The following is a 25,159-nucleotide window of genomic DNA, read 5'->3' as shown; positions in this document are numbered from 1 at the left end:
TATTAGATTTTATTAATTTACCGTGAACAGGTAATCCCGACGGTGGAAATGCAATGTAATATTCATTATCGCTGACTCTGGATGGTGACTGTGTTTGTCGGAGATCAAGGTCACACGCGATAGAAAGACTCGGTGATGGGGAATACCCAGATGCCGGTGAGTATCTGTCTGTGAAAGGTTTCGGTGCAGGTGGTATTTCGTAGGATGTCATGCCAGTTTTCTCATCCCTGACATTCTGGAGCAAAAAATAAATAAAAATAATTAAAAATAAATGTTAGATCTAAAATAAAAACATGAACTTACTGTTATTTTATATTTTTTTCAATACGTAATATCTTCTAAAGATTATATTTTGCTCAAATATAAAATTAATATCCGATTTTGGATGAGAGACAGAGAGAGAGAATATTATTTTTAATTTATAATTAACACGATTTAATTATTAAGTACGGAGAAAATAAAAATTTTGAATCGAAAATTAAAATTCCAGTAATAACTTAGTGATTATCATTTTTTTTTTATATGTTGATCGATAATTATTTAGTTAAATTGTTTGTCTGATTTGTAATATTTCACGTACTCTTCTGTCTTCGGAATCGGAATGAGTTCCACTGTCACCCAAGCTTGCGCCGCTGCAACCGCTGACAGTGCTCATTCTACCAGATGATGATGAACCTAAGGAATTTTGTAGAATTATAAAAAGCATAAAATGTCTAATTATTTACAACAATATTATAAGTTGTAAAAGATATTTAAAAGATTTTTAAGTATACATTCAATTCTGAATCATTTTTCTAAATATTTTGTAAAACTCTCTTAGAACTTTTGAGCTTATTTTACAAAAATTCTTTTAAGAACATTCTGAATTATTACTTGATATAATCTATTGAATAATTAGACAATGTAATTTATTATATTTACTTACTGGAGACGCTACGAAGACTTAAACTGCTGACAGGTCGGCGATCAGCTAATCCGCCGTTAATACTTTCGGATTTGTTCGTAGAAGAATCGGTAGCAACTCCAGCAGACTCTTTTGTTTCTATAATAAAAATTAGACGGAAAATTTTTCAGTTATTCTGTCTCGGAAATCATTTATAAATTCTAGGGGTATTTTAAAAGTGACCTTTCTTTCCTTTGGAAAAGAACTTTCGTATCTTGTCGAAGGGTGTTGGGGTCTTCATCTCTTCTTTCATTCGTTTTTGTATTTTGTCGTATTCCTCTCGCATTGCCATAAGCTGTCTTTGTTTGTCCTTAAAACTTTGCTGAACATCGTTTCGCTTCTGCCAATTTTCGACGAGCCTCTCCACTTCGGATATCGTAAACACGTTGTTTTTGAAATCGTTTATGATCTCTAGAAGCTCGTCTTGGGGGCCTGACGGTTCTCTGGATTTGGTACTGCTGTTGGAAGATGTTCTGCCATAGGAAAGATTCTGACATATTTTCTGACTGCAATTATCCTCTCGTGTTCCCGAGGAATTTTCCTGAGGACATTCCTGGCGAGTAGGTGTGTCTGTTCGGGACGGCGGATGATTCGTTGTATTTGTTGTAATTGGTTTTGGACCTTTGATTAGAATTTTGTATATTTACTTTTGAAAGTAGATAAAAATTAGATAAAAATTGAAATAAAATAATTGTTCTAATTTTTTAAATTATTGCATTTTTATTAATTATATTAGGTGTTGGAATTAATTCGTAGCGTTTTTTAATGAAAGAATGTTATTTATTTCACATGAGCATTAAAAAATACATTAATGAAAGTACTTCCCATCACTTGTAAAACGCTACGAATTAATTCCAACACCTAATACATTTAAGAATGTAACACCGATAAATAAAATATATATTAATATTTTAATATATTATAATATTTAAATACTTGCCAATTACATTATGATGAAGAGAATTCGTGGTAAAAGAGCCATCTATAAATTATATATATATATATATGTATATAATTATTATATAATAATTGTTTGTAGTGAATTGTGTATACAACAGTTCAGGACATTTACCAGCAGCATGCATTTTCATGTAGTCCTGGAAAGGCATATTCAATCCGTTTGACGTGACTGAAGTTGTGGGTGTGGACGGCAGCTGGTTATTAATTACTAGTGTGGGCGTCGGTACAACCGAATAATTTGCGGCTAAGGGATTTGTGATCGTATTAGAGGTACTCGTTGTTTGCAGATTCGGGAGTAGAATTGTTACCGGTCTTGCAATCGGTGGTACTGAATATGCTTCGCTTAAAGGCCTTGGTCGACAATAATCTTCTTTTTCGTTGCTGATTTCGTTTGTGACCGTCGTTGAGAAGATATCAGTGGTTGAATTCGTTTCTAAATATACATTTGTATTACTCTCAAGTTCCTCTCAAGACTATTGAGACCAACTTCTTTTTAAATTGTTTACTGAATATCTTTAAATATAGAGCGAATCAGTATTTTTTACAAGAGATATTTTGTGCAAAAAGTTATATAAAAAGTATAGAACTCACATAAAAAGATATTGATTTTTTTTTAAATTTATAAGATATTTATACATTTATTATAATATTATTGAAAGTTATACGAATTTGAAGCAAATATGTCTTATTAATTTTTCAATTTACAGTTTTGAAAATGGATCTTTGTATACAAAAATTATATTTCATGAAATATAATTTAAATTTCTTTTTCAAAGTAAAATTATATCTTTTTGTTTGCGTCAAATAACTTGTGTACATATTATTATGTATTATACATAAAACTATACGTAATACAAATTTTAAATATCCTAGCTAAAGAAAACTTCGAAATTCTTAAGGAATAGCAGAATCATTATATTTTCGTAATATTGTTGTAGCGATATGTTTCTTAATACCTGCTGATCGATTCATTTGACTTATAACTTTGAGGTAGCTGTACATGTTGGTGAACTCGTTCATTTGCTGAAGTTTTGCCCAGGGGAATCCAAAGTTACGATTGAAACATGCAATGTAGAATTAATTAATTAATTTAACTCATCAACTATTTATGGTTCGAAGATTATTGAATTAAGTGATATGCAAATTCGCGCGAATTTTTTCTCCGAAATATTTCTGCTTTGAAATAAGCAAAAGAAGTTCCCAGAAAAGTAAGATAGACTTCAAAAAGGAAAAGATAATTTCTATTTAATATATCAAAATAAAATTTATTTCTTACATCTTTTTTCATTTAATTTCTAAATAGAGATTCAAAAATTCAAAATCTTATTATCACAATAAAATACTTGAATCTTTCGAGATTAAATAAAAAAATATATGAGAAATAACTTTTATTTTAATATACGTATTAATTAAATAAAATTTGTATTTTCTTTTTCAAAGTGTGCATCTTGCTTTTGGAAATTCATAAAGCGGATGCCTTGAGAAAAGAATAAAACATCGCGGTAGTACCGATTGTGTTCGATTATTTGCGACGTCGGTCTAAAGGTGAGGTTTTTGTACCATGTAACCCCGTAGTTGATGAGCCAGTCTCGCGTGTCCAGCTTGCTCAGCAAGATCAGCCGGTGTTAGCTCGGAAACGTTTTTCAAATCGCATGCCAGATCGCCACCAGGACATTCCAATAATTGCCACGCTAGTTTTTCCAGGCCAAAACGTGCGGCGAAATGAAGCAATGTCGGATTCTCTTCTGGGCCTAAAACGAACCCGAAAATCTCTCTTTTTTCCAAATCGTGATCGCTTAAAGATTGTTATCTCAAAAAGTTTGCACATTATTTTATATTTTTATTCTTTCTATTATCATAAAATAATAAAAAATAATAAAAAAATGTATATCAGTGAAATAAAAGTCTACCAAATATATGACTTTTATTCAATTATATAAGAGACTACTTACTCGTACAACTTTTATGGGTGGGCACTATACCGCTCGGGGTGGATAAAAGATTGAAATGAGGAGGCATATTTTTTTGAAATGCATGGACCATCCAATTGTCAAACTTTTCCCGGTCAGTAGAACTGAAGCCGAAAGTCTATAATAGATAGAAAAGAGGCAATAGTGAATTAAATATTTGAAAATTTTGCTGATCGTTTATTTACAACAATAATGATAAAGTGATGGAACTAAAAGCGAATTATTTGTTATTTCTCTTATAAAATAACTGAATCTATAGATTATCGTTAAAATCTTTAAATATATTAAATTAAACTAATTTTTGTAGAAATCTTCGAATTAAATTACCTGACACATAAATTCAAGGGGATTGTCATGCGCCCTGAGAATCTGATCTAATTCTCTGAGTCTACTTTCGCATTTGACTTGTCTAACGCCGAGCGAACATCCATTCTTAATTATTCTCACGCCGACCAACATAGAGACTTCGAGACATCTTTCGGGTATTGAAAATTGTAGGGCGTAAGGATTTCTTCTTTTCACGTTGCTAATATCAATCGCGTCGCCGCAACGATCAACAATCACAGAGACATTATCTCTGGGACTCAACGGATCGTTTAATAAAACGATTATCCTATTCTGTCCCTGCGAACACAGTGCACATATTCTTTTATTTTATAATGTTTCAGTATTTTTTATTTTGAAGTTTTATTAAATTATTATATATTCTATGAGCAAATGATAAAAATATTCACGCGTATGTAAAATTGATATTTTCCCTATTATTCGAGCATTATTATTTTTTAACAAGTCTTTTAACTATTTTTTTATAAAGTCAATATATCTCAAAAGGGCTGAATGTCCTTTAATCACAATGATACATTTTTTGTAATTTGCTATGTTCTTCTTATATGTATCTCCTACAATCCTAAAACATTTTAGAATTCTCTTCTATAAATATATAGTAAATTAAACCTACCAATTTAACCTTCTTTGGATGCACGGAAAATGAAGTTTTGTCGTTTCTGAGGGCTGGCGGCGGCATAGTGCCTAGAATGGCAACCGCTGCACCCAACAATTCCCCGACGAATGTCTCATCCTGGTCCTTCACGAAAAACTTTCTCCATTGATCACAGGAAACTAGGCTGGATCTATAAGTGTCATTGATGTGACTGTCATGAACACCCAACATCATCGCTAGTACTTTTTCGGGGACCAGGTGGTTGGTCAGATGGACGGCGTGCTCCGGGTTGGTCCGGACGCGTTCCAGCAATACCGGACACACGACGACGATCTGAAGGCGAGAAGATCGGATCTTCTGTTCTGTTTTCGGTGCTATCGGTTCCTCAATAGCGATGTGACGTACTCTGAGAAATGTTTTTGGTTGAAATTTTATTCGAAATTGTGGCACGAAAATAAAACATTTCGCTTTATACTTACTTGAACGGCGGCCGTCCTTGCTGACGGCTGATTTGCTCGAAACATGCGGTGAGGTAGTTAACCCATAGATTAGAAGCCTCGCTTTCCTTGCTAGAAACGAAGACGACATCGTCCTCTGCGTGTTCGTCTCTTGATAAGACTGTAGCTGAATGCGACCCTGAAACAAGCAATTGAAACATCAAATTAATTGGCTCAAGTATCTGTAAGATTGCTTCTGATATGGGGACATACAAAAAAAAATTCACAAATAACTTTAAATATCCAAAAAACACAGTAGTAAAATATTTTTCTGGAAGTAGAAATGATTGGATAATTTTATCGATAAACAATAGTATTAAAATAATATTGAGGTTTAATTATATAATTTATTTGTCTAAGTTTATTTAACATTAATTTGCAACAGATCAATTTATTATTTTATCTGAATTTTTCTTTATATGTTAATTTGCTGCTCTATTTGACAGTTCTTTAATTTTCAAAATGTGTCACAAGCAACCTTGATTCAGCTTTGTCATGACGCATGGGAATGCATTTAATTTTCTGTGATGCACATTACAGAACACGCAATATGGTTGTAATATAATGTGGATGAAATAATAAAATGAATAACGCGACTACCTCGTGCTACACGTGAAAATAATGATTATAAAATGGTGAAACAGTTTCATAAAATTCTAACGCAGAATTAGCACATCGTGCAGTTAGTAACTTGAATCAATTGAATGAATTTAACGTGATACTGTTGATACATAACTTGGGTACAGAATACGCGTGACAATTTCGCTCCTATTGAATGTTAGTAGAAGCAGATAATCATTTATATTAATATTTACATGTCATTTTTCTATTTAATTACAATATTTATGTTAAAAAAATATTCTGACATATACATTTAAAAAAATATTTCAAGAAATTTTAAGGAAGGATTAAAAAAAAATTATTTCTGGATTAAAAAAATATTAAAAATGTACAGTTTTTTTGATATCCCGCACATTTTTATAGAATATTTTATAAAATAATTAATAACAGGTATAGTCTATATTTATATAGTACATAAATATATAATATTCCATAACAGTGATGGAGGAAAAAAAGAAAGAAAATTCTATAATCTTTATTCTACTAACGAACTGTGTGGTAACAACTTTTACTCCCGCTATGGGAGGTGCGTGGCTACCGTTTTCGGTGTTTCCGGTTTTAAATTGGATTTATTACTCGCGAGGCCAAGTTAAACTCATTTTAGACTCAAAGTAAATTTCATGTATGTCACATAGTCCCTACATAGAATTTTAATTACTTAATTGACGGCGTTAATGTTACTTTCTTTAACATTTTTTGCACGCAATGCGCGTTCTTTTTGTCTTATTTACTTATATTTACCAGAAACTATATTTATAACTATTTGTATGTTTTTTTTTTAAAAAGTAATTAAAGTAAGTAATTAATGTAATGATAATTAAATATCATAAACTATAATTTGTGCGGTGGTTTCTTATGCTCTTCTTTTTATACGTTTTAAATTATAACCACGTTCGTTTTTATGATGTATTTTAAATAAAAGTTCTAGCATTTTTTTTGATCATAGCAAAAAATAATCTTAAGATCTTACTCTCCTCTTAAACTTATTCTTCAAGTTGTTTTTTTTTTATATTATTGAAATATTTTATATTAAATACATATATACCTAATTATTACGTTACTATTTATTATTTTGTATGATTATAATTATTTTTTGTATAATTTTTTTTTTTATTATAATTTCGTGTTTTGTGAATTTTATTTTAACTTTTACTGTCAGTAATGCTTGTCAGTAACCATAATGATAATATCGCGGGAGATACAGTCGATTTGTAACGCACGTGGGTCGCGGGTCGCTCCTGAATGATAATTGCTGCAAAAAGATCAACGTACTCGAAGAAGCGCACGTCAGATTACACCAAGACGCAATGATTCGCTCTTTCGCAGCTTGATGTACGCAATGCATTTACATTTTAATTCGCATTTTTCGAGAGTTCACGTTCTCTCACTTCGACTTACGTGTTATTGCGGAAAGATCTAAAAAGTTTGGCCGGTTTCGTCTTTGCAGTCGAGGACTAGCGCAGATATCGACCATCGTTTCTTGTGAACGCTCTCGATTCAGAAGACAAATCGTTGAAAAATTCACTACCCCGTTTCTTGTCACACCCTCCGTTTTAACTGAATCTAAATTTCAATCTTTTATTCGTGATTACGATTGAATGTCACCGGCAGTTGTGTAATTCTCGCGCATTTTGATAACATTTTCTTTTTTTTTTTTTTGGAAAAAATCTTTGCCTCTTCTAATCAAGGATAACTTCTAACAAAGACGATGTCCCGCGGATGTCGAAGTACGACTGCTCAAAGTCACTCTCGAGAGGAAATCGTACCGTTTATTTCGAGGCCCCACCCCGCGCACATTGTTTTCACGCTCAGCTTCGACAAGACGAATTAGGCGATGCCTATAATTTTTTCTGTACGTATGGTGCATGTTAAGTTTCTGAGTTCTCCATTTGAATCGTCCGTTTCTATGCTGACTATATCAAACAATGACGGTATTATACAACCATAGGCCAAATATGTAGCGATAGACTGAAATATAATCCGTTCGCATTGTTTGGATTTGTTCAAAATATAATTTATTGGTCTTGATTTTTTTTATATCATAATCAGAAAATATTTTGAATCATTTTGAAATAAGATTTTTAATCACAATTTTATAAATAACCTATTTTTTTTGTAAACAGATTCTAAGGATATTTTTTTCTAGTCTTAATTTTATTTAATTTATATTAAATATGAAAATTCTATAAATAAAAAGCCTTTTAATAAAGAAAAAATTAAAATAAAAATTACAGGTATAAAAAAATTAATATATATATATATATATATATATATATATATTTATTATTATTGATTGTATAACTTATGATAATGTTTTTTGAATAAAAAGTCGGTACCAAATTTATGGATTATGAAAATTTTAATTCCAATAAAAACTTAATTTTTTATTTAATTTATAAAATTTTATATTAGGAAGGAAGTAAGTTAATAAATAATTAATTTTAAGAGACTAAAATACAAGAATACAACAATTTTGGAACAAAGAATTGACAAATAGTCTGCGTAAATCTGATGCTATTTCAGTCTCATCTGTATTCGACTCACGCAGTTAGGTTTGCATTTCATTAACATATCACGTACCTACATTGGATGCATCGGGATGCGATAGCTGAGGTCTTCATAAAGAATTTGTGAAAGATGCAAACACGTGTGCATCGAAGAAACATTCTCTATTTATATTATGATAAATATTATTATATAATTATGCAATATGTAAAATGTTTTTCAAAATTTATGCACAATAATATTTTATCAATTTTATTTTTATTTATTTGCAACAGTAATTTCCGAATTAACTTTTTATTAGAAATTGATTTGTTATATTCTTTCTCTTAAATTAATTATTTTAGTCTCAAAATTAATTATTTGTTAACTTATTAATTTGTTATTTCTTTCTCTTAAATTAAACATTTAAAGTTATCATGATGACTGAAAAAATGAGATAATATCGGAAGATAATTACCGAAATATTCGGCGCTCCGTTTGGCGTAATAATCTTCCGCTTTTATTCTCATTTTCACTTCACTATTAAAATCTATGCACTTGTCGATTCCATCCATTCATCTTGAATCACTAAAAAGAAGTATTTATTATCTACAGTTGAAGTTAATGACCACTTAATGATTGATTCGTTGAGACGCTCATATTAAAAACAAATTAAATTGAGTATAAGAATTTTAAACTTTATATAAATAACACTTTTTAATATAAAAAATATAAAAAATATATTTTAATAAAAACACAAGAGAGAGAGAGAGAGAGAGAGAGAGAGAGAGAGAGAGATTATTTCTTTTGCATTTGCGAGATTAAATTCATCAATTTTATGGCGATATTTAGTTGAAAAATTAAAAAGATAAGAGTACACGGGAGTTGACAAGGGTAAAACCGATCTGTAGCGTAAGGCGCGATGGAACTGAGCTGACATTCGAATATTTCTCGAGGATACCCGACCATCGCGTCGCGACGTTCATGCCTGGCGCAGGCGCGTCGCTAAGATAGCATCGCTCGTAGCAAGAGACTTTCTGGCGATTCATCCACGTGGCGATTCATTGATCATTATTATACCGATGAAATCAACCAAAAGTTTTTTATAATTATAAGAACATAATTTTTAGAATTAGAATTTTTAGAATTTCGCGCACCAAAGCGTGTCCCATAGCTAAACGTAAATCACATTTTTGACATCTCTTATGTCCTGTGTGTTTGTCCATTTTTTAAATTAAATTATATAAAGATTTATATTGCTTAACAGAATAATTATCAGAATAGTTTAAAATAAAAATTTTTTATTAATAATTATTAAATTTAAAATAATGATTAATTGAAATAGGAAGAATTTTTGTGTCTGTAAAGTTCGTCTGTGAAAGATTTTCAACATTTTTATTGTCCGTTTATCCTGGATCTCATAATTTTCTAAAAGTGGAGATGTAAAACAAGGGGTCCATTCAGTGATAAATTGAAATTCCGCTGGCATAACGCAGCTTTTAAAGAAAGTGCCGGTCATTTATCAAATCTTTTATTTTCACTACCCTTTAATCCCTAAATCGCTATCATTCTAGTCAATGATTTAATCATCTTTTACTGTATGTATTGATGATTTTTTAATAAAATTAAACAAATATTTTTAATCTTTATCTTATCATTAATCTATTACTTTCGTTCTTTCTTTGCAACTGAGCTCTCTTGTAAGTACATATTGATTTTTAATTATAAATTACATATGGAAAATATTTTTAAGATATTCTATATAAATATATTTTTTAATATATTGAAAAAAAATATTATATATAAAATCACAATATTTTATATTAATTTGTTTATTTCTAGTACATGCCGCATTTAACCGCATATTTAACCGCACATTTGATACAGAAATTAGGCTGCTTCAATTAATCAGATTAGAAGAGGAGACTGAGTCACTCGACCCCTTGGACAAGGGAATAATAATCGTCTTGACTGTCTCTTGAGGTTCACGAGAACAGTTCCCCATATCTTACTCGAGGCAACTATCTTTATCGCACTTACATATCACGTTGGACACGATCCATTGATACGTTAAGACTAGGACGGGCAATCTCATGACGAAACTAGGGAATTAAAATTTTCTTTAGCTATAATCTTTTGTAGTTATCTATAGAACGTTTTGTAACGTTGATGTTATAAAGAAGAAAAAATTCAGATTAATTAGTATTAGCTATAATAGTTACGATAACACATTACGCGATACAAGTCAAAAGGACAAAAAATGATGTTTCTATTGAACCAAAAGATCGAGTTATCTAATAATATTTAACTGACTATTTATGAGTGCATTTATTCCACCGACCCTAGAAATAACAATGTGAAAGAACGAATGTTGAGGATATTTCTGTCGCGGGAAATACGACGGATATTGCGGGAATGCAAAACGGGTAAGAAATCGCTTATATACGCCAACGCACATAACGGTTGCATTCGGCATATATGTGCTGTTTATAAATTTCTTGGAGAGACAGAAGATGATAAGTCGGCGGCGTTTATAGGTTCTCCGCTTTCTCGGAAATCTTGACTGACAAGAGAATCATTAGCCATTACGGAGAATAATGACCGATAAAATTTTTTTGTTGGAATACAATTTGCGATTTATATAGGACGTTCCAAATTCGCCGAGTTATCTTTTATTTATGGGTTTGTACTGAAATTTTTCTTTATCAAAAATATTGAGAGACGGATAATTTCTAAGTTAAAAGTGAAAATTAAATAAAAACCTTAGTTTTTACGGAAGATACTTACACGCATCAGATATTAATAAATACATTAATAGAGAAAGCCGAAACGACAAGAATACAATTTCAATTTGTGGTCAGGGATAATAAGCTATTCTTCTCGGATTCTGCTGTATCATTGTTTTGGACCATACCAAGTCTATTAAAAGATTAAATCTCAGTAAGCTCATTAGAACTTCTTAGAAATCCTCTTTCAAATATCCTATAAGCTAGATATATCCGGCGCCAGAATGATTCAGACATTTCTTATTTCTATAGATAATCTTTTCAAATTTATCCCTGTAAAGAAAGAAAATTATTTTAATGCCATTGTTGTAAGACATAAATATTGTACCCTTGAAGAATTTGGAAAATATATATTTTTTAAAAATAATTTCTTGTAATTTATAAATTATTCATATCTTTTGATATTTCTATTAAAGAAAAATTTATGCTAAAAAATTCGCGTGAATAAAGTGTGTCTTTAAGGAAGAAATTCATTTGAAAGTAATGTTAAGATTTCTTTCCTTTTTTACTTGAATGCGAGAAGTCTCTCATAAGAGTATGATTCGTAGATATAACTGTCATACCACGACATGCTATGATATTTTTTCTTAAAGCAAATAGTGTCTCGCTATCTAACGGAACGCGTATTTCATTTTAAGCTACACAAGATAAATATGTTTCATCCATATTGCCTCTTAGTCTCTGTCGTATTTTCGACAACATAACAGAAAATTGTCTCAGATAGTTAGTCTCGAAAAGTTAAAATGAAACATTTTTAATTTATCTTACTGTATTTAAATGTCGTATTTACTAAAATAAAAAATAGAAAAATATAGTAAAAATTTAAAATTAGATTTTAATTATTACTGTTTAAAGAATTAAATAATAAAAAAGAAACAAACACATAATATATTATCATCGGATATTACGAAAGCCGACAGAGAAATGTTTAGAATCTTACAATAAAATACGATGATAATGTGCCTTCTTCAATCTTCTATATATTTAATATTCAATAAGATGAAAGAATTTTTTCAGGTTGCTTCAATTTTTATTTATTTTTAAAGGATTATGAATATATGGGAAGAAAGATTGTGAAGCTATTTACTGTTATTGCATTATCATAAGTGCACATGTATACATACATTATATTACCGATACATCTTGTAAACAACGTTACTTATGAAACAGTAACTCAGATTTATAGATCCTGTTACATGCGAAATATCGGGTGAAAAAAATTTTTCATGAATTTTTATTTTATGCGGTGTTCTAGAAGAAAAATTTCTTGAAAATTAAAAATTGATTAAATTAGATTGGTTAAGTTAGAAACGATTAAGGAATTCGATTTTTTAAAAAGTATAAACTAGATTGTATATCTTTTTATCTTGCAAAGATATAAAAATCGTACTACTTCTTTTTTTGTGAAGAATATCAATAATGGATCTATCACATAATAATGATATCTGTATAGTCTGATTCTTATTTCAATTATTTCAATAAAAAAAGTAAAAATTTATAAAATATGTACAATGGAGTTTAAGAGAAAATTCATTTTTATTCACGGCAATGCCGAGATATATATATATATCTAGTTCAACGATAAATGCAGTCTATTTGTGGACGATCCATGGGATCGATAAGCGAGAGAGAATTATCGGAGAGAAGCGAACACGCGACTTTTGGTTCGCTGGATAAATCGTAGTTATACCGGACATCGCGTATTGACCAATCAAAGCTCGTTTATGTACTTGATGGTTGTTCCAACTCCGATCGCGGCTCTCGAATCCCTTTTCGAACTCGAATCTAAATTGACGATTCGAATTAAGCAAAATCAATACGTATTTTCGTGAGAAAAATTTTCGTTGATCTTTCAAATTAAAACAAGTTACACTAATAGTTTTTGAACCTTTTCGATTTTAGGCATTATTTTAATAATTTTGATGTTTTTAAAAAATAAAAATAGTTTCTTATTGGCCTATAACTTGGTGTCATAATCTAATTTAATTATGACGTGATATTAACAACCTCATTTATTTGAACTTAATATTTGAAGATATTTACTGGTTGTTAATGGTAAAATTAAATAATTTTAATAAATGATTTATCATATAACAAATTATTAATAAACGACATATATAATTTTATATTTTGACTATATTTTGATGACTATTTCAAAAAGTCATTTATATAAATTTTAATTTTTTAACGATTAATTCCACTAATTTTTTTTTTATCATAACATGAATATTTGAAGAAAATCTTAAAATATTTATCATATATCGGGACTGAAAGATGTAAGCAACTAGCAGTTGCGAGCTTTTCATTAGTTTACATAAGCTTCGTTTTACTCCGGTTTCTGGATAAAATCTCAGAGCGTAAACATTTATAGCATGAGTAAATATCGAAGCGGAAGGATCCCTTTCTTTCTTCCGGATGTTTTTGTCATTTCTTTTACGGTGATGTGCATGACTGCTTGCATGATAATCTGTAGTAAATCCGAACAAAGTAGAAGCATGGATGCAAGTGGAACGCGATTCAATATTCGTAGACTCGGCTACTAATTAATTACTCTGTTACGATTCAAACGCAACCTCAACACAACTTTAGAACTCGTAGTTCGAGAGAAAGAATAATTAATAACGCTTAGCACAAAAGTACATTATTATTTCTACGTATTTATTAAAAATTGAAATCAACAAAATTGTGGTAAATCCTTTTCAAGACCACGATTATTGCTTATTAAAATGTGCTATATAATTTTTTTTAACGAGAAAGATTTTTTTATCCTTTTCGACAAATATATAATAAATTAAATAAAGAACAATTTGACAGTTATACAATTTGAGTAGTTAAAACTAGCTGCCCTTAATTCTTTCTGGCGTTTCTTGATTTATTATTACGGAGATCGAGATGCCTCATGGAAACTAACTGTCAGCGCCGGAAGCATTAGATCTGTGCTGGTGTAACACCAGGAAGTACGACCGGTAAATAATATGAGGATAGAATCGAACATGCAGACAGAATGCTTAATTCCGCGGTTACTGACCTCCGTCTTTCAGCAGATTTATGTGAGCTCAGTTTATCGCTCGATGTATCCAGTTTGTTGATATTATGCTGCAAGTTGATTTTTTTAACACATTCATTTCCGTAGATTTACGCAAATAGAAATAAAATAAAATACGTTGCATAACCTTCTCGTTTTCTTATATAATATAAAGTGATTCGTGTTATTGATGGCAAGTCAACAGATAATTGTATATAAAAAATAAGACAAAAATAAAAAATAAAGTCATTTTGTGCGGGGCTTTGTCTAAAGGAAGTCAAATAATTCATAAGGATTTTTTTTACTAATAATATTGACTAACGTTTGTCAATGTCCGTTTGTAACTGCAAGGCAAGATGTGATTTTCCTTCTGGAATGGTCTTTTCTTCAGGCGAGAGGAAAGAATTTATGGCATAGGGGAACGTATTCTTTCGATGAAACCGTAGGATGTGCGCCAATACAACCGTCTGCAACCTCGTGTCAACATATGGACGGATATTTCCGTTTCGTGTTGGCAACGACACACTGCGCGACGCTTGTAACGGAAGACACGTGAAAACACATTCCGAAACGAATCTAAACTTTACAAACACATTCGGTTATCTATCCTCCGCACCTTCCACGACACATCGTAAACGACAGATTTATTGAAAGAACAAATTAACGTTCAATCGTTTATGGATGAATTGCTGTCGTGGGATATTTGCGCAAAATGTTATTTCTCGAAAGTATACAACGCTTGCTGATACAACTTTCGAGAGTCGTAGAAAACAATTTTACAGAGATGAATTTTAATTATTCCTCTTGCGCTAAAAAAGTTTCTTTATATTAAGTCAGAACTTTTTATCTTTATATCTTTATATCTTATATATATATAAGAATAGTTTGAATATTATATTTAATTTGTAAAATGTTACAAGTAGATACACAAACATAACAAGTAGATACATAAAAAAATTCTTGACCGGATGTACTGATATCGCCTAGTTGTAAAGTCAATTAATAGGAGATAAAGATGATGATTGTTGATCACAGAGCTTTGTCTTACTTATTTATACATATTTTATTGCCGGTATCGCAGATGGAATTGTTAATTTTGACTGTTGCGTGAATATTTACAATTCATTTCCGGTTGTAATTAAACCGCGGCCGGATGCTGGCTGAGATCATATTTTCGCTGTTAAATGCACATGTGCTACAACCTCGCCCGCTTGACTTTCTTAATTAAGAGACGGCTCAGTAGCTCATACTTTTATTTTTTATACGATGTTCTTCTCTCCTAATCGAAATATTAATCCTTAATAATTATTATAAAGTTTTATAAATTTTTTATATTGCACAACATTGATTCGTTAAAATTAATATATTTACGGTGGAATAATGTAAATCGCATTACACTTTCCTTAAGTTTTCTTTAATATATTAATATTTAATATTTAATACATTTAGGTTTTTTTTATTCTATTATATTTTGAGAAAGTTAAGTTACTTATTAAACTTTGAGAAAGTTAAGTTTATTAGGATTTAAGTGAATAACGAGATTTTTTGTTTTATTGCTGTTTAAAAGCTTGGTTTGTAAATTTATTCAAGTTATAATTGTTTATTTATTACAAAATATATAATGTCATTTATTACAAAGTTAAGGTCTCGACTTGTTTGTTAAAAGAAAGTTTTATATGCATTGGAAAATTCTTTGCTCACGTAACACGTAAATTTTGGAGTTTCATTATTGTGTGTGTGTCGACCGGCACGATCGACCATTGGAAAACAACGAAGTTGTTCGCCGAATACTAAAGATTTTAAACTTCCGGGGCGGACTTCATCTTATACTTATGTGCGCGTTCATCTGCGAACCGATCCCGGATTTTATCCGTTACGTGATCGCAAGATCGCCGGATATCCTTTATAGGCTATTTATGTTAACTTCACTTTGAATTTTAAAATTGAATTAACTAATAAAGTAATTTATACTAACGTCGCAATATTTTAAATAAAATATATACGATTAAATTATTAATCGTCAATAATACGCGTTTCTTTTTAGATTTTCTGAATACAATTTGAAAGTTATAGTATAAATATAAATAGATTTGTAGTATATTAGACTGTGAATTTGTATAATAGGAAAATCTTTTTTATGAAATTTTATATTTTGTCTAAAAGTTACCTACTTATTGAAATAATATTTTCTGTAATATTAATTTTTTTCATTGAATAAAAGATTTGATGTGCTTGATGTTAATAGAAAGTGAAGATTGATTAGTGAAATCAATTTAAATATAATAAAGATAATTTTATTCTTTTCATATAAAGGTACTTGGCTCTTTTATAAAAGTTTTTCAATAAATTCAGCACTGTCTACAATTGTCACTTCACAGCGCCGTAATTAAAGCCAGAGTGATCCAAAAGTGTCATATGAATAGAAATTGGAGAACAATCGATGAAACGATCGAAATTGTATCGCAGTGCTCCGACTTTTATAACACAGCAGGCGTGAATCGCGCCTTTATGCGGGCGTGCGACAAATAGAACGTGGGAATGCGAGAACACTTCAAGCGAGTGCGCTAGTTTTATAGAAATAGCAATCAATGTTCATGATAGAAAAAGAATTCGTGTGACTCGCACAACTTGATGATTTTCTCAGCGATTCTATGCCATTTGAATATCAAAGGGCGTCTTCGATTGAAGAAAACTACTAGGAAGAGAAACTTATCTGATTATTGTGTAGGAGATCGCTAAAAATAGAATTGAATCTCACAGAGAGATTTGACTTTTAACGATAATGTCAAAAAGCGATAACATTTCTATGTCGAAAAGATTCCATGTCTAAAGACAGCTATGAATTTTTTATAAGAAATGAAATACTTTCAAATGAAACCTGAATTGAAATTGAAATTTATTCGGATATTAAACTTTGTTCTGTTCTAATAATTATAATTCTGTAATTATGTTAAACCTTGTTCTGTTTTAGTAATTATAATTCTGACAATCTATAAAAACAATATCAATATATGTTGAATAGCGAGGTTTAACGACAGTTTCACGAAGAATTGAGATCTACATTCGATTGGTACTCACCCTTATTGAAGCTTTTATGTTTTCTTCGCTTGGTCCTGTTGCAAGACAGCTGTTTGTCCTTGTTACAATGTATACCGTCAATATCGTCGAGTGATACTGGAGCTGCCGCTGTATCTGCTTCCAATAGATTTCCGGATCCTCCCGTTTGTCGTTCAGGAGTCACAATATTACCGGATGTCCCTGTTTCTTTTCCGAGAAAAGTGCCGATCGAGTGCCTTCTTCGACTGGCCGTTGTAGGAAGAGTAGAGGAAACATTATAATATCTGCAAAATATTTTTCATTATTCTATAACTTTTCTTTTTTTAAACATCTATTCTATATTTAGGATATACAGGATGTTTTAATTTTTATAAATTATTTTTAACGGCAAATTATTTGGTGATAAAACTGAAGATGTAATGAATAAAACTTGGAGCTTAATTAAAAAGATATATAAATTAATTATATTAAAATTGCTTAAATCGTTAAATTAAAAGACGACTTCCTTAAAAAAAATAAAGTGATAATTGTCTTATTAACCTGGCATCATCCACACCAAAGAAAACTTCTGCGGTATCATCATCGTCGTTGCTATTATCATCGCCATCATTTTGATCTTTGGAATTATTCGCTACGCCGCAATAAATCATATCATTAGACAGAAGTTCGCTGGCAGATTTCAAGACTCTTCTGGTCCGGCCTGGATGACGGCGATCCTTCTCGGAGTGCGAATGTGACCTACGTCGAGAAGACAATTCAAAATTCGTACTCCTAATAACAAAATGTGTATAACTAAATTAAAACACAAATAGCTGAAGAAATTAAATTAAATTAATTTTAATTTAATTAATTAAATTTTTAATTAAATTAACAAAATTAATTTAAATTAAATCAATTTAGATTGTGTGTCTCGTTATTCATGAGAAAAAAAAAAAGATTTTTACCTGTGAGGTAAATACGGTGACGGTGGCGCAACATCGGATGGCCTAGGGTCGCCTTTGAGGAACTTTTGCGTACGTTCATGTTCCGCATTTGCGCTCACGGACCGGAAGAGATTGCGGAAGCTCCTCCTTTTGCCGCATCCGGGATAGATCGCGCCATTCTGCGACAACATCGGAACGCGCTCCTCCGTTGGTGTCGACGGTGTTGACGTGCCTGTTGCGCTGCCGCGACCCTCATGACGCACGTTAGACGTGAGTTCTGAGATCAGGACGCCACTCTGAGATGAAGTCGCCGCACCCATCTTGCAGGTCCTTCGACGAAATAAGGCGGAGAAGCTCCTGGGCGACGTCGGGGATGCCGATGTTGTCGTCGTTGTCGCTTTCGACGACGATGCCTCGCCAGATAGTGAAAAGTACGACGGATTATCTGTAAACATATGTATCGAACGGATCTAGGTCACGACCTTAACTCACGCACTGGATATTTTCTTTTTCGGCCGTTTACGAGGAATTATTAGATCATTGTTGTGATGTGATTTTCGTATGTTGCTACAGCGAACGCTATGCTAAGGCAAATCGGCGTCGGAAAAAACATGGAGAATAAATCCTTTTATAAATCCTTTTGTCCACCATTAGCTTATAATTAACACAAGGATTCCATGTGTTCTGTATAATTAATATCGTTATATTAATTAACAAATCTCTCACGTACGTGCGCAATCACTTCAATCGCGTTATCATCAACAGCAAGAGATAATTATTAGTCTAAGTAATTATTTAATTAGTCTAATGTAGCATTCTTTAATGTCTCATTAAATCACAGAATCTGATCTTTGATTCACTCACACCGCGAATTAGAACCTAAATGAAGATTTTTTTATTCTTTTTTATCTTTTTAACAAGCCCACCGGTTGCAATATCGGTATCGCACATGTGATTTGCAAAGGAAACGTTCGTTTAATTTGAGATTAAAAAGTCATTTGAAATGATATTCGCTCTTATTGCGGCCCGAGTTGTAATGCTACAGCCACGACTAGGCTAATAGCGAGTCCACCTGTGACTGTAGGACTCGTGTTATGTCCATGGGACACCATGAACGAGTCTTGCAACGACCATTGGGTTTGGACATAGTGGGGGGATACATCGGACCGGACGTTGCATTGTTCCCCCACTCGATAAACTGGCAGAAATACACGATAGCTACGCCGGAAATGCACCTTGATGTGTGAACTAAGGTCGGTTTCGCTAAGGTCGGTGGGCATTATCCGGATAAATTCTATCTAGCTCGCTATTCGGATAAAATTTTATTCGTTAATCACATTTATTATCTCTCGCTACTAGCATATTTCTTTTTTTTTTTTTTCGTTCACACATAAACGATGTAAGCCTAAAAATTTTAAGTAAAGTGTTTAAAAACATATACGTTTATTTTTAATTTTAACTGAAAAATTTTATTATTAGTATAGAGAGTAGTATGGAGAGTAAAGAAATATTTCGAATTATATTATTGTTTATGCTTTGCATAAATTTAAATGGTAAATCTGGTAAAAATATGCCGAAATCACATTACGAATTACATTTGCGATTTCGACCAACAAATGTTACGAGCAGGCTACTGTTTGTCTGCGAGTGAAAATGAGAGATGTGAGGGATGCACGATTGTGCGTGAACGACGTGTCCCGCGTGCCGAACACAATTCTAAAATCTGTATGCGATCTCTGCGATCTCCGTTGCGATTGTACCAAGAAAGAATAAGACTCACCGATTGCCATGATGACTTTTTTTTTTATAAAAGGGCTCAGTTGAATGCCGAGGATATCTGCAATATAAAATATGTTACATTATCATTTATTTTTATATTATTATTACACAAATATTTTTGTATCTGACAAGAAGAAAAATTTACGCGAAAAAAATTTAGATATAAGATATTTTCAAAATTATTTGACAAATAATTTATAACTAGTTCACGAAGATATCTATTTTTTATTGTTTTAATTAAAAATTATTTAATTTAATTAAAAAGAGATATTCTGTATAACACTCCTTCGCAGATTTCTCTTAAAAATATTTTTTGGAACCTTATATTTTTCAGATACAGATTTTATTCGTACGTTCCCTGCGCGCTTTGATCCCGTGGCGTTTGCTACCGAAAATTCATGCTGAAGTTTCGATGAAAGAGCTCGTTACCACGATCGCGAATTATCTCTCTCCTAATTCAGAAAATCGCACGCGGGAAAGTGCAAGTGTCCGTCGGACACTTTCATTCATCGCTGAAAATACACGCGAATATTATATTTAGCATGGCGAGAGGCGCGCATTGCGCTCACGGGGGACATGACTCGTTTACACTTGTCTGCAGAAAGGGGTAGAGAACGAAGAAATGGGGGTCGAGTGCAAATACGATTCATTCATGTTATATACACGCGACATTATCACATTGTCCTCCGCGTATCTCGCATCCGCCGTTATTATCCGCATAATAGCATCTACCTATCAAGTTGCTTCACAAGGGAACCTTTCCTTTATGCAAAGATTTCTTCCCATGCGCAAGCACGTCGTAATAATTAAAATTCTAGTATCTATTAATTGCCACAATTTATTTTTTCACTTGAATTATTTCTTCTCTTAAAGTTTATGAACTTTGTAAAATTTATAATTTCGATATCTTTAACGTATGTACATACGAAGCTTATTTTCATGTAAAATTATAGTCTACTTTTTCCCCACGTTTTATTAGACATATATTACAATTATATTTGTCAATTTACGTGATTGTGATTAATGATATTAGCTGAGAATCTGTGTCTTTCCTCGAATTTAGTTCAGCAAATATGCGATGCAGCGACAATTTTCTGCTCTCATAGTTGCCGCAACGGTTACTATTTTCGTACGACCAGGAGAGGCAGAACGTGTGCCTGGTAGAGGTACAGATAAATAGAAAGAGGGAGAGGGAGAGAGAAGGAGAGAGAGAGAGAGAGAGAAGGATAGTAAGAGAGGGAAATGGGGTGATTGTACCCATGAAAAGTCGAATGTTTTGATATGAACATTTTTTGCCGAATTGCGTCTGAAGGAATTAAATATGCGATATATATATATATCATGATCAGTATAAGTACATTAATATACACAATGTAGATCATTAAGATATAATTTTTTAAAGATATAAAGGCAATAAGTTTTTTGTTATGTATCTATAAAATTTTTAAAAACGGAAATTTTATAATATTCGTTTTTAACAGAATCAGACATTAATTTGTAATAGTAAAATAACGTAAGGAACCATTAATTAATTATTATAAAAATGTAAATTTTTTAAAATTAATATAATGGAATAAAAAAGATTCGAGATAAGAATTATTAATTATATTAAAAATTTGCTTACTACATGTCATGAAAGTGATAATAAAAAAGTTAATAAAAATTACACATTCATAGATTGCCATCAGAAGATACAGTTAATCGCATTTTACAGCCTGTTTGTTCTGAAAGAGATAATTTTAAATGGAAATAATATATTACATTAATGGTTGCTACGTGTGTGGGTAGTGACGTACCTCGCAAGTAAGAAATCTATTAAGGGTGACAATGTCTTTTATTTCGATTATTCCTCCCGTCGATCGTTTCACCCAATTAACACGCAGATATTCCGTATATTCGTAAATACGCATTTTGCATCGCATTCACTTGGCTTAGAAAATTCTCGAAAGTACCGAATGCTTGTCATATTTTGCAGTAAAGTCGAACAGTACCGCTTCCAAAGTTAAACGCGTTTTCCCGAACAAATCACGCACATTCGTTGCTATTAATAGAGCCCTGTTCCTGCGACCGTCGCGATGCACGCCGCGCTGCGTCGCGTCTTGGATCTGCACCTGCAGCGACGCATAGTCGACGATAAAAAGAAGCCTGTATCCGGCGATGTGCACGTGCCCCTGTAAACGCGCACATGTGCGGCACACGCTATATCCAGAATGTAGCGCGTTGTTCGAGACTATAAAGATGCAGCTTTTAACGCGAGCACAATCGAGGGGCTCTTGCTTGGAAAAACGACTCGATTCCCCCTTTGCTTACTTTTCACTTCTAATTCATCCCGTTGTTATTGTTATTTCTTCAATTTTTTGTCTTTTAAAGAAAAGACAAATTTATTTAATTGTTATACGAGATTCTTTCTGATAATAAAATAAGATAATAAAGGATAATAGAGGAAAAGTATATAAGAAAATTGTATGTAGATGAATGGAAGGAATTTATGAAAATTATTGTTGGGATCTAAGACGATTTTTATTTAAAATAATTCAAGTTTACGTTATTCTTTTTCATTTCATTAAAACAATCTTTGATGTTTCTAGTTTTATAAACTGTATCAATCGATGTAGTTATTAAACAAATTGATCTAAAAAATAGCTTGTTACTCATAACATATCGTTAAATGTTAATAATAAAATGAAATAGTAAAAAGATAGAAGAGAGAGAGATACGTTTTAATATACGCTATATCTATATGTATTATATCTATATGTATAATTTACCAAATATATTATATGTATAGATTGATTTATATATCACTAATAGAATATCCGTTTATATAAAAGCCGTTATCTACAGGCCCTGAAAATATTCATTGTAGAAATGTGAAGTGAAAATAGTTGGTATAAAAGTAGAATTTTCGTGAGACAGATTTACTCCTTCGACGTAAGTCAATTTTGCAGTTAGTTACGCTGGTTAGTACGCCGGAGAGTACGAGTATGCAAATATAAGTCTAATTGATTTATCACGGCTTACAACTCACCTTCAATGCTTCATCGTTAATACAGCCTTTCGTTATTCAATTTTCGTTCGTTCTATAATTAAGGTGACTCTTGAGAAACGATATTTAAAAGAGAAGATATTTTATAATGAACTTCAAGCCATGTTAGACACTATCGAATAAACGATGTATCTTTCATAAGACATTGCCAATTCTTATTTATTTCTCCTTGTTTTCTTTTCTTCTGAATTGCACATAACCCATAATATCTTCTTTGCATAACTTATCTGTGTTTTATAATCTGTAATTATTTCACGCATCTTTATACTTTTTCAGAACTTTAATATTCTCAACACAAAAAATGTCTCGTCATGTATTAAAAAAATATTTCTTTACGAAGATCGCAGAGTTAAGCGTCTTATTCATTGATCAGGGTAAGTCAGCCTGATTACAAATTATACACAAATTATTTCATTTGCTGGGATGATCGGTAATTGTAGGCTTAAAGTGTTTTTTATTGCATGAGAACGTATCCACGTCCGTTTGACACTTAATTAACATAGTCAGTTATGATTCACGAGATCACTGATCACGACGACCGATCATCAAGATCTCGATGCTGGTCTATTCGATCATGCGGCAATTAATATAGAAACATTATGATAGCAGCTCTTTCTCTTCTTCTTCACGTTTCGGGCACTGTTGTATCACCTCTGTCGTAGCCATGTCGCGAAGAGGAGATCGCTGGAAAAGATCTCGTGGTCTTTTTCGGGACTTTTCAGTTATCACTTAGGGATTCGAAGGTTTCGACTCTGTCAGGGTCATGCTCGGTCAGAAATCGTGCACGGGTACTGCACAACACTTCATGAAGCACTGACAAGCCAGACCAGGAGGGAGCTCCATCGTCGGTGCTACCATATGATTGCTCGCTCCCTCGCTCGCTCGTTCGCTCGCTTCACGTTCTCCTTCTCTTCTTCACTGCCACCACCCACGCATCTGGCAGTAGTGCGAAGGAACGCCCATACTTCGTACGAAACGTTATTTCGGGATAGACAAGGACGGCAAAACTGAGACGCCGAAGGACGGTTCGTCAACAGTAAAGAAAAACGAATTCACGTGTGTCTTGACCCTCCTCGCATGAACTTTTCCATGATATTCGAAAGCAAAATCTACTATAGTTGTATCGAGGTATGAACTACAGAGATTTGAAATGTAGAGCTATCATCCAACGTATAGAAAATTAATACAATTTTTTAAAATTAATTTCTTATTTTCTTGGAATATTTGAAAAAAGAAAAATAATAGCCGAGACAATCTTTCTGGAAAACAGATTAGCGCGCGTTTCTTCTGAAATTGATATAAGGAAGGCTTCATTTCTTCTTCCGATAAGAGTTCAATAACATTTTTCCTTAAAAGATATCATCGTTCAATGGTCAACACTTGAAAAAGAACATGAATGTTTTTGTGATATTTACAAAACGTACGTACATGCGTGTCTTTCTCGGTGCTCTCGGTGCTTAATTTCTATTGAGGTAAGAATAGCGCCACGCGTGCACGCTTGCGTGTCTGTCACGCATATGCGTGCGGAAGCCGAGCGGAGCATGTATTTCCTGCCCTCGGAAAGCGTACACATCTGAGCAGCGAAAGGGTTCGACCCTTTCGACACATTTCTCGCAGCCGTGTCTCGTAATCCTTTGAGTGATTACCATACCGTAACTCGCCGACAGAGTCAGTGATTGCTCGATTTAACTGCGACGCAAGGAATACGTGCTGCAGCATTTTCATCGGATCTAATTAAATTAATGATATTCATAAAGCCGGAAATTAATTCCGTAATTGCCGCGATCTTCTGCTAGCAAGAGTCAAACTTTATACCGTCGATTTATAAGCTCGTGTTCGTTGAAAAAAATCTTACCCTTCAAACAGGAAAAAAATTTTTTTTTAATTGACATGTATTTTTTTTTTTTTTTTTTGGCAATATTAGCTACTTTATTAAGAAATATTTTCATGGAGACCGTCATGGAGAAATTGTGAATCGAGAAAAAATTGTGACAAAAAATTTTTCCTAAATTTGACCACTTTACTTTTGAGTAACTTTAGGTATAATATAATTAGCTTCATGATATATAAGGTGACACGTGTTGGCCAAATGGTTATACATTCCTTCAAACTATTGAATGCTGTTTTT

The 25,159-nt window shown here is 32.2% G+C and overlaps 1 protein-coding gene across 4 annotated transcripts in view; it reads right to left on the bottom strand.

Moving 5' to 3' along the window:
• The window catches only part of stumps (DBB domain-containing protein stumps), a 37,173-nt gene that overhangs the window by 3,176 nt on the left and 8,838 nt on the right, over nucleotides 1-25,159 (bottom strand). Inside the window, exons 1-17 of one of the 4 annotated variants that reach the window (XM_011057989.2) lie at nucleotides 23,014-24,005; nucleotides 19,987-20,043; nucleotides 18,228-18,651; nucleotides 17,824-18,054; nucleotides 17,305-17,567; nucleotides 5,293-5,449; nucleotides 4,832-5,219; nucleotides 4,201-4,497; nucleotides 3,856-3,991; nucleotides 3,464-3,654; nucleotides 2,860-2,926; nucleotides 2,016-2,336; nucleotides 1,884-1,925; nucleotides 1,127-1,564; nucleotides 926-1,042; nucleotides 581-675; nucleotides 22-235 (exon numbers count right to left, since the gene is read on the bottom strand). In XM_011057989.2, the coding sequence (XP_011056291.2) occupies nucleotides 22-235; nucleotides 581-675; nucleotides 926-1,042; nucleotides 1,127-1,564; nucleotides 1,884-1,925; nucleotides 2,016-2,336; nucleotides 2,860-2,926; nucleotides 3,464-3,654; nucleotides 3,856-3,991; nucleotides 4,201-4,497; nucleotides 4,832-5,219; nucleotides 5,293-5,449; nucleotides 17,305-17,567; nucleotides 17,824-18,054; nucleotides 18,228-18,651; nucleotides 19,987-19,996 (3,391 nt within the window). In that variant the 5' untranslated portion in view covers nucleotides 19,997-20,043; nucleotides 23,014-24,005. Of the gene's footprint in view, nucleotides 1-21; nucleotides 236-580; nucleotides 676-925; nucleotides 1,043-1,126; nucleotides 1,565-1,883; nucleotides 1,926-2,015; nucleotides 2,337-2,859; nucleotides 2,927-3,463; nucleotides 3,655-3,855; nucleotides 3,992-4,200; nucleotides 4,498-4,831; nucleotides 5,220-5,292; nucleotides 5,450-17,304; nucleotides 17,568-17,823; nucleotides 18,055-18,227; nucleotides 18,662-19,986; nucleotides 20,044-23,013; nucleotides 24,006-25,159 lie in introns of those variants that run through there. The other 3 variants (XM_087416240.1, XM_011057991.2, XM_087416252.1) reach the window with 3 other exon arrangements.

Source organism: Acromyrmex echinatior, chromosome 2, assembly GCF_024713525.1.
Source record: "Acromyrmex echinatior isolate Ae372 chromosome 2, ASM2471352v2, whole genome shotgun sequence".
Lineage (NCBI taxonomy): Eukaryota > Metazoa > Arthropoda > Insecta > Hymenoptera > Formicidae > Acromyrmex > Acromyrmex echinatior.
The sequence above is the reverse complement of the archived record's forward strand: the minus strand, read 5'-3'. Positions and strand labels throughout refer to the sequence as shown.